General features: G+C 43.6%; 1 protein-coding gene across 1 annotated transcript in view; it reads right to left on the bottom strand.

Moving 5' to 3' along the window:
- Positions 1-96: 96 nt before the first annotated feature.
- Positions 97-18,898, bottom strand: part of FAM13C (family with sequence similarity 13 member C) — a 153,822-nt gene continuing 135,020 nt past the window's right edge. Inside the window, exons 9-14 of the mRNA XM_075534251.1 lie at positions 15,003-15,084; positions 12,570-12,781; positions 6,553-6,648; positions 5,204-5,400; positions 3,639-3,740; positions 97-419 (exon numbers count right to left, since the gene is read on the bottom strand). Coding sequence (XP_075390366.1) covers positions 296-419; positions 3,639-3,740; positions 5,204-5,400; positions 6,553-6,648; positions 12,570-12,781; positions 15,003-15,084 — 813 coding nt within the window. The 3' untranslated portion in view covers positions 97-295. The remainder of the gene's footprint in view (positions 420-3,638; positions 3,741-5,203; positions 5,401-6,552; positions 6,649-12,569; positions 12,782-15,002; positions 15,085-18,898) is intronic.

The raw sequence follows: 18,898 nt of genomic DNA, 5'->3' as shown, positions 1-18,898 counted from the left end.
AAGCAAATCCTTTCTAAATTACATTGACTGAGGCTTCTTCTTGGCATGGAACAGGCTGGATTTCCCCCCTCCCCCCAGCTTACTGTATTTGCCCCTCTCCCCGCATTTAAATACCTTCTCCTCATAAATATTTACAGTTGCCATCCTTTCCTAAAAAACAAGTAGTACTACCACTAAAGTGCCTCGATTTTTAGTATGTGAAAATACGTAGCAGGAATGGCAGGAGAAAATAAACTTCATTATTTAATTTTTTTTTTTTTTTTTTGGTGAATGTGATCACAAACATTTCCTGACCTCAAATAGTTTTGGCCACATCTTGTTTGCTGATGAGGACTTCTAGGAGTCTCAGTTTGGCTTTGATGTGCTTATATTCATAGTATTCATCTGCCATTGGGATCCTGTCTTCTTTTTGTGGACTTCTGCAAAGTGGAACATAATCTGTTAGTTCATAATAAATCAAACCATTACACATCCTTTTATATACATGAGAAAGTACAGGGTATTGACTTCTAGTTTTTGCACCATGTCGTCTTTATGTGAATGGCCTCGAGGATGTGCCAGGGTATCTACAGCCCAGTGTACGGGTGTATGACCGTGGGAATGGGGAGAAATACACTCAAGGCATTCCTGGTCCAATCATTCTCCCAGTACCTCCCACAGTCCTATGCCATCGTGTCAACACCAACCTAAAATACAGAAATCAGGTTACAGATACAATTTTCAGGCTTGTGATGGCAGGGAGAGAATCGCGTCATGGCTGCCTTGTAAGACGGAAACAACTCCTTGCCATCACAGTGCCTGTCACTGTTGACGTGCAGTCACGTCCCCGAGCAGCTCCAGGCCAGCGACAATTCATGTGAGTCCAAAGTGCGGTGGTTTTCTTCTGCACTTTAATTCTGGCAAGGCTAGACTTGTGACAACATGGGACGTGACTGTTTTGTACACGTGCATCCTAACTACTACATGCACTCCCGTTTACTTTGAAAAATATACGTGAAGAAATGGCCTAATTCATAGGAAAAGGCCAGCAATCTATAACACGACTTTCTCTGACCCTGCACACCCCATTTGCCTGAAAAACAAGAGTGCTGTGTCCAGAACGAAGTAGGTTCCTGACTCCCGATGCCGTCGTCCCATTATAGAAAACATGCCAAGGTGCTGACCGCAGACCTTGGCTTATAATTGCTCACAATAATGTCATATCTGTTTTATTATCATACCTCTTACATGGTAAGATCTTTTTTTTTTCCACACCCGCTCCTCACCAGCCGCAGCATCTTCACGTGGCCTTCCACGCTTAAGCAGAAGGGGCGATAGTTCTTGGGCTGGGATTGGGGGGTCCCCGGCCTGGCCTCGCTGCGCAGGCGGCATAGAGTGGGTCCGCCCAGCTGCCGCACTTCCCATGCGGTTGGGTCGGTGCGGAGCTGCGCTCTGCCCATGGTAAGATCTTACAAATATCTAAATCTTAAAATATCTAGCAACCCATTTTTTTGCATGGGTATTTTGCCTCATTGTTGTTTAAGCCTTCCCAGTAAAAAATGTCTTGGGAAAGCAATAAAGATTAATATCTAACTATTTTAACTCTTCGTTTTAATGAACCACCACATTTGTATTTTGTTAAATATATCACCACAAGAGGGCACACAACTTCATGGTCTGCTACAAGTTCATGGTCAAGGCCACTGATCTCCAGCCTCACAGGGCCCCTCAATAGTTTCTGAGGCTGCAAATCTTTATGGGAGCAGATAGCCTCATCTTCGTCCCGGGGAGCCGTTGATCAGTTTAAACTTTAACTGTGTAGTTAGCCATCCAGGGCTTTGCCAACTTCAAGTGGATTTAGGATTTACAGACTACTATAGCTAGAGCATAAGATTTCAAATACCACTACAAACCCACGGACACTCTGGAGAGTTATCTAATTCTTTAAGGGAGATTCCTGACTTCAAATGGTTAATAATTATTTTTTTTCATGGACCACAGATATGAAAAGAATTTGTGCACACATTAAAGTGATTAATTTCTCATGTCAATGACTGGGTAAATGTGGGATAGGGATGCTATCTATTCACATTTGCCTGAATGACAAAACCCAACAGAGTGCTTTTAATCTAAAGGAAGCAGAGATCCAAAACATTTAAGCGAGCAAACATACATCCAAACATAGTATAACTGGCAGTCCACACAGACAAATTCACTATTTCAAGGAATGTTTTGCAGAGAGAGCTGCATGAAAGTGCAGTAAAGTAATGAAAAGTATACGGAAAAGGAAACTAAGAACGTGTGCTTCATCATCTAAATGAGGCAGCCACCTAGCAGTTCATGCTGGATTAGCTAGCTACCTGCGGAATAGTAATTTCCACAAAAACCATGTGTCATGCTCACAGCCATCCTGCGCAGTAATATTTTACATGTAGAGAAACAGAGATGAAGTTATTTGGTCCAAATCACAAAAAACTAGCATTGAAACCAGTCCATTTCCTCTACCCCATAAGTAAGGTGAATTTAACAGTTAGGAAAAAAAGGTTCCAGGTATCAAACCAGGTTGGTTACAACTGTATTTGCTGGACATAAAAAGTTCTTGACCTGATCGGTCCAATTGGGAGCTCTAAGATGACAAACTGCACTAAGGTGAGTCAATCAAGGTGTCGGCATGCCTTTAGAACAGTCCACGCTCCTCAGGTCCACCCTCTGGCTGCTGAAGTGAGAGCGAGCCATGGAAGGTAAGTCCCGAGATGGAAGGTGGAGCATTGGCCCAGCGTTTGTGCTCTAAAACGCAAAGGGAGTTTGCCACGGAATAGCTCTTTCCTTTGGAAAAAGTTATATCCTTCTTTTTATGATCAGTCTGCTACCACACGTGATAGCCGTGCTGTCGTGTCAGCTCTGACTCAGCTGCCCTGTATGCAACAGAATGAAACACTGCCTGTGCTGCCCCGTCCTCATCATTGTTCTGAGGTCTGAGCCCGGTGTGGTAGCCACGGTGTCGATCCATTGGGTGAAGGACCTATTGTTTTCACTGCCCCTCTGCTTTACCAAGCGTGACGTCCTTCTCCAGTGACCACTCTCTCCTGACACCATGTCCAAAGTCTGTGAGAGCTGCAGCCTCCTACAAATTACCTCCCGAAGGCCAATCGTTTCCTAGGACCACAGAAGACATCGGGGCTCGGGTTGGCTAAATGTTTCACCATTAATGACATACATGCCCCAAATGAGTGGAAACGAATGGAATAAAATAATTGGGACAGATTCTGACGTTTAAAAGAGATATTTAAAGCCAAAAGAAGAGCGATGGAATAAAATAGGAGACTAACTAACTGAGGACCAAGAAATGATATGGCTTTGTCAATTTTGAAAGCCGTTTAGATGCATTCAACACTTATAATGAGATGTATTGTGCAAAGGTAAGGTTGTCTGATGCATAGCCTTTCGTTTTGGAGCCTGCCATCACACCCAACAGCTGCTTCCTCCCATTAGGCACGTCTAGCGGCACTACACAGTGCTGGACGGGACAAATGCTGGGGCGGAGGTAGAATAGAGTTAAACCCGTATAAAGTCCCTGCTCCTGAACAAAAAGAAAGCAGCTCATTCATAAGTAAAAGTTCATCAAATACTAACTTGAAAAAGAACTTTTCTCAACTTACCTTCCTGTTTGTTTAAAAAACTGTTCTTCAAATTCTCGTAAGGCTTTCCGAAGTCTCTTCTTATCAGCCCTAGTCTCTCGAAGATGGTCAAGGAGTACAGGCCTATAACAGGTGAAACATGTTGGCCATAAGTTTGCAATCGTCACGGGCAGACTATCGGATCAGCAACAGCATACTATGATCGAACACTCGCCCTAAAGAGCATCTTTTGGATCTCCCTGGCCCATGGAGAGGCCCGTCATAGGGGAGCACAAAAACAGAGATTTCCCAAGGAAAGCAATGGAGTAGATAAGGAGCAAAAACAGCAGACAAGAAGACTCGTTTCAGATCATTGTAAGATGTGTTGCGGCTGATGGCAATATGAATGGATGAAGGAGTCATAGGCATTTTGAAGACATAATCGCCATTGTCTGGTGATACACAACGCAAGAAACACCAGAGGAATTGCTGGAATGAGACCAAGCCCAAGCACAGTTACAGTGTAAACTCTGCCCGTCTAATGCTTCCCAAAGGGAAGAAAGTCGGACATTTTAGAAGTAGATTTTGTAATCTGGAGACCTTTGCCCAGGTAAAGGCCTCTGAAGTAACTCCCTGAGTTTATATATGATCGTTACTCAAGAAAATTGCCTATCCCTTTCAAAACCGTCCCCACACCCCCGCAGAAGTTAAGAGTACCACTGCAGAACAACACAAAAATAAGTAAATAAAAGAAGATGAAAAAAAACATTCCCAGCTTCTAAAGTTGTTTTTCTTGAAATTAGGGTACCAACTGATTCTCTAGGTACATTAAAATCTCATTTTACACCTTAGTCCTTAATCTCACTTTCTAAATTCATGTGGTTTCCATCCATATCTTGGGACATAAATTCTCTGCATTGTACAATACATGTTAAAAAATCTTATATTCTAGCCTGTGATATGCAAACTCAAGAACAAATGATTTTTTTTAAAGCTAGCCAATTATAAAGAAAAATGATAATGAAATACTAACAAAAGTCCCAGTAGTTTCTGGCTGAAAGTCCATTAAGGGACAAAAGGCAGCTCATTTACTTATGTGCTTTAACCAAACCCAAGAGCATTGTTGAGCATTTTTAAGGGCGGGAGCAGCTCTATTTCACAGCCTGCAGTCAGACCCTGCTGAAAGGAGCTGTTACTATTGAAAACTGATGATGCCTTATTGGGAGCTTGGGTTCCACAAGGCTTGATCTTGATTCTCCACCCCAGAAAACAACCAGATGACTTTTGGTGGGCTAGCATTCCTTAGAGAACCAAACGGCACTGGTGAGAGCCAAGGAGCCATGGTGGTGGAGTGATTATGCACTGGGCATAATGCATTAAGTCACTAGTTCAAAACCACAAGCGTCCCACAGGGAGACAAAGGAGGCTGTAAAGAGTTACAGTCTTTGAAACCCACAGGGGCAGTTCTACCCTGTGTTGTATAGTCACACAAGTCAGAATTGATTCGATGGCAATGAGTGAATAGCACTTTTAAGCTTCATATTCACCTATAAGATATCCCAGCCTAGGAGTTCAAATGTAATGCCAGATTTATGATTCACACTTACATGGTGGCCTCATGTAAATTGGACATGGAGAGGGCTGGTGGTTTGACTTCTTTCTTTTCATCTGGTAGCAGGGCCCTACCAAGTTCAATCTCCTTGGAATAGGTGAGGGAGTCACCAAAGGGGAGGTGAGATGCTGGATCGCCCAAAGAAGATTGTTGGCTTCCCTCTGGGTAGTCTTCATCAGAGTCCTCTTCCTCCTGCTTATCACACACACAGTTAAGTACGGTCACAAGATGATAAGGGCCACTGTAGGCAGCAAAACTAGGAAGGGGAGCCATAAACGGACATCATGAAAATCACTAGATGATCCCCCGTGCCCACCAAGGTCCAGGAAGAAAGCCACCAAGATGAACTTTAGGTTGCATGAAAAACCTCGCAGAAGTTGATGTGCAAAGAGGTAAGCATGTCAGGCTGAAATGCACACCAAGTTTATCCGTGTTTACAGAATCAAAGATCTGAACGATCTTGCCAAGTGATTCCTCCCTGACCCAAACCTTGTGGGGCCTACCTTCACCCCAGTGGTATAGGTTAAAGGAGGTGGACAACAGACAGACTGTCACATGCTAGCACAGTGGGCTCGTAGCAAATTGACACCGACATGAAGAGCTCTGAAGGCCAGAGCTAAGCAGAGTCGGTCCTTTATATGTTCTGATACTCCTTATGATAACCCAAAGATTTTCTTAAAGGAATATTAGAAAACATACCCCACTTTAAACAGCAAAAAATTAAAGACTGAATCATTATGCTTATGTCTTTAAAAATATGTAAGTATAAAATAAATTTAAATAAATTGAGATTTGTCATTTATTCTTTTTTATATTGGTCTCTCAAGCAAATGTTTTGATATTTTTGGAGTAGGATTTATGGAGCTTCTTGAGTTCTGCATTGCCATAAATCATTCTTTATCTCTACATGTCTATATGCTACTGAAAGGGTCAAATGACACCTAACACAAACACCACATTATATCAAGGAACATTCTGCCCCTTATTAAAGGAGCAGAATTAACCAACATACAAAAAAAATAGGAAGGCTTTAGCTGGCCTAGCATTAGACAAAGCCAAACTGATAAATGATGTCTTCTCACTCAAGTGAGTAGAAGCAACTGTTAAAAGGGACATCAAATATGAGACAGTCCTAATTGCACTGTAAGTACAAGTGGTTCCAATTACCAACTGCTCCGAAGTATAGTATTGGGGCCGAGAGAAGCCATGTTTCTATGTTTAGAAACAACTGGCCATATTAGAAGCGTATAGTGTGCTTTCGTGACTCAGAATGCTGTTTCCCTAACTAAACATCAACACCGGCACCAGCACAGGTTTCTAGTTAGTACAGGCATCCTGACTTACAATTGTTGGGATAAGGGAAGGTGTTGATAAGATTTGCTTGATAATTCTGTATCGGTCGTAAAGAGGCTTTATGAGGTTCTTGTCTTGCTTAGTTACCTGAAAAACATGAAATTAATTATTGTTCCTCTCTCAGGCAAATATCCAGACATCATTGTTTTTAGTGGGCAAAAATAAATAAGTGGCTTGAAGCCATTTATTAAAATATTATAATATAGAATTTAAATTTAAACTTAAATTTAGTTTAAAAACTAGACTATTATAACAGTACTTAGCAAAAGGAATATAGTGTACAAAGTATTATGCAGCCCAAACAAACCCCAAGCCCACTGCCACTGAATTGACTAAGACTGTAGTGACCCGGCAGAAGTGCTCCCAGGGGTTCTTTACAGGAACGGAAAGCCGCATCTGTCTCCCTCAGGCGACTGAAGAGTTTGAACTGCAAAGCTTAAGGTTAGCCCCATGCGCAACTAACTATAACAGACTTGCCAATTGGCTTTCAGGAAAAGTTTCGTAGAGACGAGGCTCAAGTGTAGAAAGAGCTCTAAAGCTTCCTGGCGGCACCGTCAAGGATCCTGATGGCACAGTCGTTCGTTATAGCACTCTGCTGAAGGAAATATCCACCATCCCGTTAAACCTACAAGCTCCCTCCCCCTACACACATCTGAGAAAGACGGCTTGAACGACCTAAGGAGTAGCTCTATTCCTTCTTAAAGGGCTACTGAGTCGGAATTCACTCAGTGGCAGGGGGCTTGGTTGGGAGTTTGGAGTCTTCACACCTAAGTAGCAAGGCTTTGAACTACTTCCTTTGTACATCAGGATGTAAACCTAAGAATCAACTAGGGATTTTGTTCAACTGCAGATCCTGATTCAGTGTATCTGGGGTGGAAATGCAAACTCTCGCCAGGGAGCCCAACCAGAATGAAGCGGTTCTGGACCCTACTCAATAGTGAGGAGTACCCCCCTCCTCTGTCATGACATCTTCATTTGCAGAAACAGAAACAAACCCCAAAGCAATAGGTGAACAAGACCATTTTTCTTCTGAAATATCTATCTGATCTGGACCAACCTTGCCCAGGTCTTCATCATTGGATGTTTGGATGTTAAGCTGATTTGCTAGCTAGCCGTGACATCAACTAGCTGGGTAGTTGTGCTGGGTATGTCTGTGTATCAGCTTGACTAAGACATGATTCTCAGGGGTTGTCAGATGTTATCCTTCATTTTGTGGTAGAATGTGAGCAGCCAATCAGTTACCAAAAAGGAAGAGTTGGGGCTGGGTGGGGGGGGGGGTGTATGTGTGTGTGTGTGTGTGTGTGTGTGTGTGTTTGGACTGCATCCAGTACAAATGGATGTTCCAGCAAAGCTTGCCCTTTCTTGTTTCTGCATGCTACATGTCATCTGACCTCTGGTTTTTAGGGCATGAGCCAGCAGTATGCATCTTGACATGCAGATTTTGGGATTCACCAACTTTGCATCCCCATGAGCCAGCAGCCTTCTGCCAGATCTACTGATTTGGGTATATCAGTTCCTGGAGCCACAAGTCAGGAGAAGCTTCCGGCCTGACTCCTGACTCATGGATATGGGACTACTGAGCTTCCATTCTGTGTGAGCCATTTCCTTGAAATATCTATCTATCTATCTATCTATCTATCTATCTATCTATCTATCTATCTATCTATCTATCTATCTATCTACCTACTCACTAGGTTTGCTCCTCTAGAGAAACCAGCCTAAGATAGTAATCCTGGACACATCAGTTAACTTCTTTGAAGCTTTAATTTCCTACCTATTCAAGGAGGTTTGAGTTACAAGGTTTATTGCAAGTAAAAAATTCCATAGCCTCTACGTCCACTGACCATTCAATGACCCTCTATTGTAAGACCCTCCATAAGCAATATTTTTCACTAAGTCATGCCATGCATACAATTTAAATACCTTGCTCAATTTATCATTGTCTATCCAAAGTAACCAGACTACCCTGCTTCGCTTAGTTTTCAGTTTTCCCCCCATTGTACACCCTGTATTGATCTGCAATGTATGTACTATAAATAGCCTCCACACCAGTGTTTCCTAAGTGGACAGCCCTGCCTGGTGGGGGACACTGAAATGATTCAGGGGGTGCTGCAAACGCTGATACCTTCCCTTTATCCTGGATTATGGATTACAGTTCAAAAGTTTTTAATTGCTAAGGGGGGGGGTACTAAGTAATTTTTTTTGTCTCTCTGAAAAGGGTAGAGTAATAGTAGGCCAGATACATTTGGGAAACAGTGTTCTACCCCAGTGACCATCATTGCAGAATCACCCAGGCATCTTTTAGCAAAGTCCATATGACCCCAAATACTGTCCAGTTCTGCTTCCCGGATTCCCCTGAAGAGAACTGTAGGGAGAACAAAATGGCTCAAGCATGTATCTACTTTAGGTTTTCCAGTTATTGTCACACGACCCTGAAGACATTGCTGCTCCCTATTGACAGCCCCTTTCCTTGAACTTTTCTCTCTCTTTTCTGAGCCGTAACTTTCCTATATAGCACAGTCTTCTGGACCCAAATAGAATTTTTGAGAACACATCACATCATATGTTTCTATAAATTCTCATAACCCAAACTCAAAGTTCCATTTCCACTACTCATCTATTAACTCAGCTCTTTATGAAAAACAAAAACAAAAAAAACCCAAACTCCATTTTAAAGCCTTCATCTCAGTGACCCAAACTATAATTTGAGACTTCCTGGTCTCGTTAGGCGGAGTATAAATAACACTTTGTATAGAAGCCTTGTAAGTATTGACTTCATGAGTTTTTAACTTTCTTGCCAAACCATTTTTATGATATGTGCTTAGTCATGACATTGTTCTATGAAAAAAAATCCATCATATGTTAACAGGCATGTTAACATATGATAGAGAAAAAGATTGTATTCTAACCTGTTCAGAAAACACTGAAATATTAAAATGGTGTCAGTAGGATTGGGATCACCTTGTATGGTAATTCGCCCACTGAGGGACATCCTCCCATACCACGCTAAACAGAATTTTGGCTGATTAAAGTCAACTTAAGACACAGAATAATATATGAGTAATATAGTTGTAAATTACTTAAAGGTAATATTTCTTAGATTATATGAGTAACATTTTTGCAAACTCTACATTGAGTTACAAAATTATAGGTTACATTGTTAGTAGCTGAACAGAAGCCTTTTAATTTTTTTCTCCTTTTCCTTTAATTACTTCATTTTCTTAAAAAAAAGTAATTTTGATAAAGGTTCACAAATACCACTTACCACAACATTGTAGCTAAAAACACCAGAAAATGCGACAAAAACCAGTGACTATAAAGACGCTGGCAGCAATGCCACTAACAACAGGCACAGCAAGAGCACACATTGTGGAGCACTGTTGCCATTGGGTGGTAATGACAGTTCCAACGCTCAAGTTTCAAAAAGTAAATTAACTTGGCGATTGAGCCGTGTAGGTGTGACAAAACATTTTTGTTATAACAAACGGGATCATTTTAGATAAAAAATCCATTTCTGCTGAAACACCACACAAACAGAACTGGTGTCACCCTCTCTGACTGTCACTCAGTTTAGTCTGCACTCCCTATCCCTCCCCGCCCCCACCCCACCTCCGTCCCTGACCTCACTGGAATGTACCATTTCACTGGGACTTATAACATAGAGAGCACTGCAGAAAGTGCTACCTGTACATGTTATTGGCATCTCTCTATTGAGTCCCAGCGGCGCAGTGGTAACTAGCTACTAACTGAAAGGTTAATACCTCAAATCCACCCGAAAGTTTTCTGGGACTCAGCAAGGTAGAGCTGATTGCATGACGTTTACAGCCAAGAAAAGCCTATGAACTGTGTACGCCGCTGCATGGGGTCGCCTGAATTGTGATCAACGCAACAGCACCCAGAAAAACAGGTTTGCAGTTTTGTTTGGGGTGTTTTTTTGTTGTTTTATTTATAGTACATTGCCTAGATTTTAATATATATTCCTTTAAAAAGACTGCCGGGAAAGGAAGTTAGACTGAAGAATGGTTGTCCCAGGGTTTTTCCTTTTGGGAACCCCCGACATCATTCTGGGGGCAAGAGATGCCACAGTGTCCGAGTTTTCCCAAACACTGCACTTGTTTTCCTCCACCCCTGCCGCTGGGCCATGCATGCATGCTTTCCTGGTAGCAAATCATTGGGATTCATCAGTAAAAGTCTCTTCACTCATCTCCCCAGCGACTTCTTTGTTCAGGAGAGAAGTAAATTTCCTTCTCTCTCAAGAGTAAGTGATGCAAACCTATTTCTATGCCTCTGTTCCCACAATATATGGAACAAGTGTGACCATTTGACCGAACTAATAATGTGTAAAGTCAGTAAGGAAGATAAGCACACAAAGGGAACTGATAAACCTGGCAGTTCAGTAATAGTAGCCTTAACCTTGAAACCCAAGGGCCTGAGTTTGGATAATGGCCTTCAAAACTTGTAAGCTGTTTTGAAGGCAGAAATTATATAGTCTCTGAACCCTAACTTTCTAATGGGCCCAATGATGATCCCTTAATCAGTTGTCATGTATGAATGTTCCCGGTACACAGTCAGGCATGCTTACTGTGAGCTGAGCTCCCAAACGAGGTGAACTTGAGATTACTAGCAATGTTAGTCATTTTAAAAGGCAATGCTCTCATGGAAAGAGTAGACTTTTTAAAAGAGGGGGGACCTTTTATTGTGAATTGGTTAAAGCATACATTTTTTTAAAATAAGAAGCTATCATTAATTTGGGTGGAGGGAAAGGCAACGTATATTGGGAGATCTTGAATCTCAAGGGATTTCAGGAATGCAGAGGTGGCCGGGGCCCATTCTTCCTTGTATATCATAAAGGATTGGTCCAGAAATAAATGGGGAACATATCAGGGTTTGGTATATGTTGACAGCTTATGATTAAGGCCACAGGTTTGCTCCAACAGGTAGAAGCATCATTCTTCTTCGGAAGAGTTCATTGCACCGTAAGGATGTTTTTTGCTTCCTTCAACTGTCCATCTGTTAATTCACCCAGCAAACGTTGACTGCATCTCTATTAAGGCAAGTTTAAAGTGTAGTGTGCAAGATGGAAAATGGTAAGGCATATATCCAGAGCTATGATAGGGTAGCTGTAACTCTTACTCAAAAAACAAAACAAAACTCAAATCTCCAGCCTGAGAGCCGGAACAGGAGGACCTTAGTCAAGCTTTGGGGACTATGTGAAATATAAGCACAGATATGCAGGGGGAGGAGGCTACTGGCTCGGCTTTGTAAAATATAATTTTTTGAAAGTTCCAGATTCATATATCCAAATGCTAATTGAGACCTCTATCTAGATATCTCACAGAGACTTCAAAACTAAGCTATCTAAAGCACGTGTCTTGAGTTCCAACTGGATTAGCCACAAGAAACTCTGTATCTTGAAGATAAAGCACTTTCCTCACTGTGTAAACCTTTCCCCAGCTTTCTCATTTTTTCCCATATAAAGCATGGGGATGAGACGGTCACATGAATGCTTTCCTTTTAGGAAATTGTTGTCTGGTCTTGGACGTACTTGTTTATCTTCATGGGGGAAGGAGGGTTATGCATACTCTATTGTTGTTGGTTATTTGCTTCCAATCAATACACGCCAGCAAATCACTTCAAAAATACAGGCATGGAATCAAGGCCTGTAGCTCATCAGGAACTCATAAAACAAGTGAATAATTAAACAAGCCTACTGTCATTGATTCTGACTCAGTCAACCCTGTGTGTGTCAGAGTAGACTCTATAGGGTTTCCTTGGCTATAATTTTTGTGGAATCGGATCACTGGGACTTTCTTCCACTGTGTCATTGCGTGGGCTCAAACCACTAACCTTTTGGTTAATAGCTAATTGCTAATTATGTGTGCCACCAAGGATCCTACTAGGAATTCATCTGACTTTATGTTCAGGTGGTGCTCAGATAAAATGGTCAAAGCCACGATTTCATTATTGCAGGTGGAATACAACAGCCCGAGGATAATAAAATGAGGTACCTTAGCATCCTCCTGGGGCAGAAGTTGCTCTGTCTTCTCCTTCAAGCATTTCAACACCGCATCTGAGGTCTCTTCTCCAGAGGAGCTTGGCTCAGGACCTGCAGCTTCTGGTTTCCCGTTCTCTCTGAGGACAGCGGGATGGTCACAGGACAGGTTTCTACGGGGGCCTTTGGGAGCACTCCCTTGTTCCTCTGATAGCTTCAGTTTTAGTTCTGAGAGAAATGCCATCAGTTAGCATGGGCAAGGACAACACACTCGATAAGAACAGAGAGCCCTTCAGGAATCCCCTTTCCTGGTCTCCAGAGGCTGACAATGAACAGTGCCAATGGTAGCATTCCATGGAGGAAGGACATCTTTGGTCATAGGGGCAAACGGCATCCGCTCGCAATCAGTTGTAAACAGACTCTGAAACGGAGACCTCATGAAGATAGAGGATCACGTGGAAATACTGAGTAGTCCAGATTGCAGAAGAGAATGTGTGCTGGAGGTGGATTCTTGACCCTGACCTCCAAATGTCCCCCTACCTGTGTTGTCCCGAGCCTACCACCCCATTGCCATTGAGGTGAGTCTGACTCATGAGTGACCTTATACAGGCTTCCTGGGGCTGTAAAACATTATGGACCCAGATAAACTCATCTTTTTCCAGAGGAGCTTGATGGGCTTGAACTACCCACCTCGTGGTTGGCAGTCCTGCACTTACAGGACAGCGCCACCTGAAACTCTACGATCAAGGAATTATTTCCTTATTTTAAAAGTTGTGGGATCAAGTAGAAGACACCTCAGAAGATGGGACCGAGAACAGCAGAAGGGAGTGCTGACCCTAATTTGACAGATCTCACAGGTGACCGTAATGGCAGCTCTTAAAATCCACGAGTCACCATTGCTGCAACCTTGCTTTGTATGTGTACGTTGTTGTGTTCTGTCTAGTTGATCCCGAGCCCACAGGACAGCACCACAGTGGCCCTCTGAGACGGAGCAGAACTGTGTCCTCACGGGGCTCAGGGGAAGAAATCCTTACAGAAGCAGCTCCCCAGCGCTTCTCTCCTGTCGCGTGACTGGGCTTGAGCTGGCTTTTTGAATAGCAGCCGGCCACTATACTGTTTTGCCAAAAGGGCTCATTATATAAGCATTAAAAAAATGTGCACACACGTAAAAGAAAAACCTTGCCATTAAGTAGAGTCTGAGGTTTCCAAGGCTGTAAATCTTTGTGGGAACATCTTTCCCTCAAAGAGCTTGGGTTTGAACTGCTGACTTTGTGGTTAGCAGTCCACCTCTCCCCTGACAGCCCCATCCGGCCTCCTTATATAAGACCAGATCATTGAAAATGAACAGCCCACCTGGGATTTATCAGAAAATTCTATCTTTGAATATGCTAGGGGACTATTCATTTGAATTAAAAAACTAACTGGTTTCTCACTTACATGGGCCATTTTGTTTGTTTGATGTTTATGTTTTGTTTTGTTGGTAGGCTTTGACCTTGTGTTTAAATGCTACATTGATAAACCTAAAAACAAAACAAAAAATGTACCTGACAGCAAGTCAATTTTGACTCATAGTGACTCTTTAGGACAGAACAGAACTGGACCTTTGAGTTTAGAGGCTGTAAATCTTCACAGGATCAGAAAGCCTCATCTTTCTTACATAGTGGGTTTGAACTACTGACCTTGTAGTTAAAATCCCAACACATAAGCCCCATTGCCACCACAGTTCCTTGTACATGCCTACTGGGAAAACTCCATGCCTCTTAAATGTTGAAATAAAAAGAAATACAGGAGACAGTAGAATTTTGTCTGTAACGATGATAGTCTTTCAAAAGTGCGTTTCTGAGCTGATTGCCCTTTGTCCTGCCATCTCCAGAGTGGGGTGCGGAGGGAAGGAAGCTGGGTTAGGAGGCAGGAGACCGGAGCTTTGTAGCCAGCTTCACCGCTTCCTGGCCACATAAGCTGTCTCTCTGTGTAGATATCACTTATTTGTGCAAGGGGGTATTGGACTGCACATTTTCTCAGGGCTCTTCTGTTTCTAATATCCAATGATTCAATAATCTGGGAAGATTATTATTCACTCATTGAAATGTTCCTGGCATTAAAGTGAATCACCTGCCTTTCTCTCTAAGAAGATTAAAGCAATCTAACAAGTAAGCCACTACCATCTTACGGGGTTTTCCAAGGCTGTAAATATGGAAGCAGACAAGTACATCTTTCTCCCATGACATGGCCTGTGGGTTCAAAACCATTGACTTTCTGGTTAGCAGCCACAGAACTGCCTGGGCTCCTTGAAGGACAGCCAGGACCCTTTATTTTCAGCTAGGACCCCAATGAAGGTGGGAAACAAGGCTCAAGAGGCCCCACGTAGGGCTGAATCAAAGGTCCTGGAGCACATGGTTACTGTGGTCACGGCTTTGTTTCCGGAAAAATCCCCTTAGTTGACATTTACCTTTGAGCTGCTTACGACCTTTAGCCAAGTCATTCATCCATTTCAGGACCTCCGGATTAGAAGTCTTGTCACCATGTGAAGGCTACCAGGAGAGGGAAATGTCGGGGTGGAAGGGAAACAGGGAAGGAGGGGGAGGGGGAGGAAGAGACACAATGAAAGCAAAATTGGTAAATAGCTGTTTCACACAAAGAAAGTTGTAGAACATAAAAACGTGGGAAAGAAATGGAAAAGAGAGCAACCATTCTCAACTTCCTCTCTCATCCTTGCCCTGGGCCATCTTTCTAAGCAGGCCAGGGCCTCCTTTATCCGAGCCCTCGCCAACAGTGGGTCACCCACAGGCCACACGCCAGTACCACGTCACTCTTCATCTGTGCACCCTGACTCTCGCGCGCTTGAAATGCCCAATTGTCTTTGGCACTGAAGTAAATTATCCTACCTGGGAGACGGAATTCCTTAGACTCTGAAAGAAAATTGATTCAATTGGGTCAAACAATGAAGTAGATCTACTCACTCGTTATCCACAGCCACTGAGTCAATCCAACTCATAGGGAGAAGGTAAAACTGCCCCCCAAGGATTTCTGTGACTCATTACAGGACTAGAAACCCTCGCTTTTCTCCCTCGAGTACCTGGTGGTTTTGAACTGCTAACCTTGTGTTTAATAGCCAAATTCATAATCCACTGCACCATAGGATCCTCTATTTCAAGATAGGACCCGATCTAGTAGAAATAAGGGTCAAATGGGGCATTATTGCAACCTTCTTGAAGAATACAGACAAGCAAACTAGAAGATTTTATCTATTAGGTCCAACTTTTCAAAAATAAATCATTGTATTGGAGGCTCTTACAGCTTTAATAACAATCCATACATCCATTGTATCAAGCACATCTGTACATATGCTGCCATCATCGTTTTCAGAACCTTTTCTTTCTGCTTTGAGCCCTTACTGTCAGCTCCTCTTTTTCCCTCCCTCCCCTACCCTCTCACCCTTATGGATCCGATGATAAATGATAAATTATTAGTTTAAAATCTCACATAGTCCGCTGTCTCCTCCCATGTCTCTGTTGTTTGACCTCTGGAGGTGGGGTGGGGAGTAGGGGGAAATACATCTATCACAGTCAGTTCCCTGTTTCTCTCCCTTCTCCCCCCCCCCCACTCTCCCTAACCTCATGATATCACTACTCCCATTACTCTTCCTGCGAGGGTTCTTGGTCCTGGATTCCATGTGTCCAGAGCTCTTATCTGTACATGCTCTAGTCTAGCCAGATAGTAAGGTACATCTGGGGTCATACCAGTGGTGGGGGTGGGGGGAAGCATTAAAGAACTAGAGGAACATATATGTAGTCAGTGCTATGCTGCACCCTGGCTTGCTCGTTCCTTTCTCGCGACCCTTCTGTGAAAGAATCACCTATTGTCACAACTGAGCTTTGGATCTCCACTCTGACCCTCCTCATTCACATCAATATATTTGTTGATTTAGGGTCTTCTGATGCCTGATACCCAATACCATCTCATTATCACAGTCTGGTGTGCTGCTTCCATGTAGGCTTTAGTCAAGTCCGACTTAAAATGCATTCTAGCATCTCTGACATCTGCCAATAGTTCTAAAGAAATCAGTTCATCAAGGAAAGCCCCCAAGTTTCTAAGCCTTTCACTATTTATAGACAGTAGCCTACTAGGCTAGTATTATAATGAAATGTAATCATGTGTGGATGACTGTTATGGGTTAAATTGTGTGCCCCAAATGTGTTGAAGTCCAAACTCTAAAATGTATAAATGTGGGTTCGTTTGGAAATAAGGTGTTTTCAAATGTAATCAAGCTAAATGTCACGTTGGATTAGGCTCGGCTCTTATACAATGACAGAGTCCTTCTAATAGGCAGGGACAAAGGGGAGGAGACCATGTGAACACAAAAGCGGAGATGGAATCATGCATCTACAAGTCCGGGATCGCCGAGCGAGGGCTCACAGCCATCAGAAACTAGAACCGACAGGGCAGTTTCTTGTTGAGAGCCTTCGGAAATGGCATGGCCCTGCAGGCAGCCCAGTTTCAGGTGGGTAGCCAATGCAGCGCCCACGCTGTGGGAGACTATGTTCCAGCGGCTCACGCTACCAACTTCGTGGCTCTTTGCTACGGCAGCACAGAGAGTTTAATACAGTGACCCTGGGCATGTCATTCCACGTCTCTGTACCATGGCTTCCTCATCGATGTAATGGCATCTCAGCGAATGCAGGGGAAGCACGGGTCCAGGCACATTCTAAGCACTAGAGACCTGTTAGGTAGTTGCAGGCATGACGGCAGCGGCTGCTGCTGCCGCCAGCATTGGGGTCGTGGGGATAGGGCCACCAGCCCTCCAAAGGAGCACATGCTATTTATTGCTTGCTGGGCAAGCACACAGATGAGGCTCTATGTCGTGTATTAACTAGCTGATCACTCCTGGTCTGTAGTGATGAGGACATGTTTATTTCAGAAGCTTACAGCTCCGTCACGAGAAATTGTTCACCGGGATCTACAGGTACTCCTCAAGACTGAGCAGAGAACAGAGAACCACGGTGAGAAGGGCAGCCAGCCTGCTCCTCTCCTACTGTGGACCAGGAAGAAGCGTTCTTGACAATGAAGGCCAGCCCAAGGAGAGGGAGGAATGGTTGCCTAGACCTGAGGGCATATAAGCAATGCACAGTGATGGTCAACATGGCGTGGTCGGAAACGCCATGGACCAAAGGCAGGCAGTGTTAGTAATCTGCTTTCCAGACCCTGCCACGCCGACTTCGTGACGGCTCCACAAAATCTATGCCTCGATAGCAGTAGGTCATCATGGGGGCGGGTAGGGGGCATAGGGAGATGGCCAACTCTCCAGTGCACAGGGGTGAAAATGCACAGACGCGTGCCCCTCTGAGAGGGCCTTCCAGAGTTTACGGTATAAGGTGTGTGCGTGATGAGACACAAGGCACGAGTCAATCAGGTAGGGAGCGATGTAAACACCCCACACTGTTCTACGGGATTGAGGAGACCCCGCTCCTAAGATCGATCAGATCGGAGAGTCTGCTTTCCACTGTGAAGCCCCAGGCTCAGGACCAGAGACACTACCATGTTGCAACCTCCCTTCTGCGCCCCCCACCCCGACCCCACACAGCTTAGTCTGGCCCCTCCCGAGGTCTGTTAGATAGTCCAGGATGGGAAAGCTAGTCATTGAACGGCTGACTTAGGCTAATGATATAATATCTTGCATCTGAGTAACAGTCTGGTTATAAAGACATGCTTGACATTTGTTTCTCAAAATCCTCTGTCACCATCTGAGAGCATGCCCTCTTGAATGGTGGCTTGAGTGCTCTGCTCTGTGCACTATGCCACCTTTTGAAATACGGTGAAAACCCAGATCAGCCACTGACCATCAATGACAACGGAGCTTTATCTACTCCTGAATGTAGGGCTGAGGAGAAACTTGAGGCTGCATTTTTCTGACAAGGTATTTTAAAGTCTAAGCTCAGTTTCAGAAAATAATATATTCTTTAAATCCCTCCTTTTGAAGGATCTTTTAAAAGAGGCTAAAAGAAGCTTGTGGGGTGGGCAGCCCTCAAATCATCTGAAATATTTCTACACAAGTTGCGAATCTCAAGCCTTCTAGCTTCTGAGCGGAGACATTTTGGTTAAATCGTCCCCAGTTACTGTGCACAGAGAAGGCTGGGTTTTGTGCAAGGCAATGAAAACGGGGCTCCTGCGCCATATAACTGGGAGTGCTCCTGGGCCAGTTTTGTGATCTGCTACAAATGACTCAAAAGATGAGAGAGATGTCTGCAATGGGGATACAAGTCCGGACTTGCTGTTTGGGTTAGAACTTTTTTCTTTCTTTTTCTGTGTAATTCTTGGCCTTCCCCTCTGGTTCTCCATTTCCTTAAT

Source organism: Tenrec ecaudatus, chromosome 16 (genome assembly GCF_050624435.1).
Source record: "Tenrec ecaudatus isolate mTenEca1 chromosome 16, mTenEca1.hap1, whole genome shotgun sequence".
NCBI lineage: Eukaryota > Metazoa > Chordata > Mammalia > Afrosoricida > Tenrecidae > Tenrec > Tenrec ecaudatus.
The sequence above is the reverse complement of the archived record's forward strand: the minus strand, read 5'-3'. Positions and strand labels throughout refer to the sequence as shown.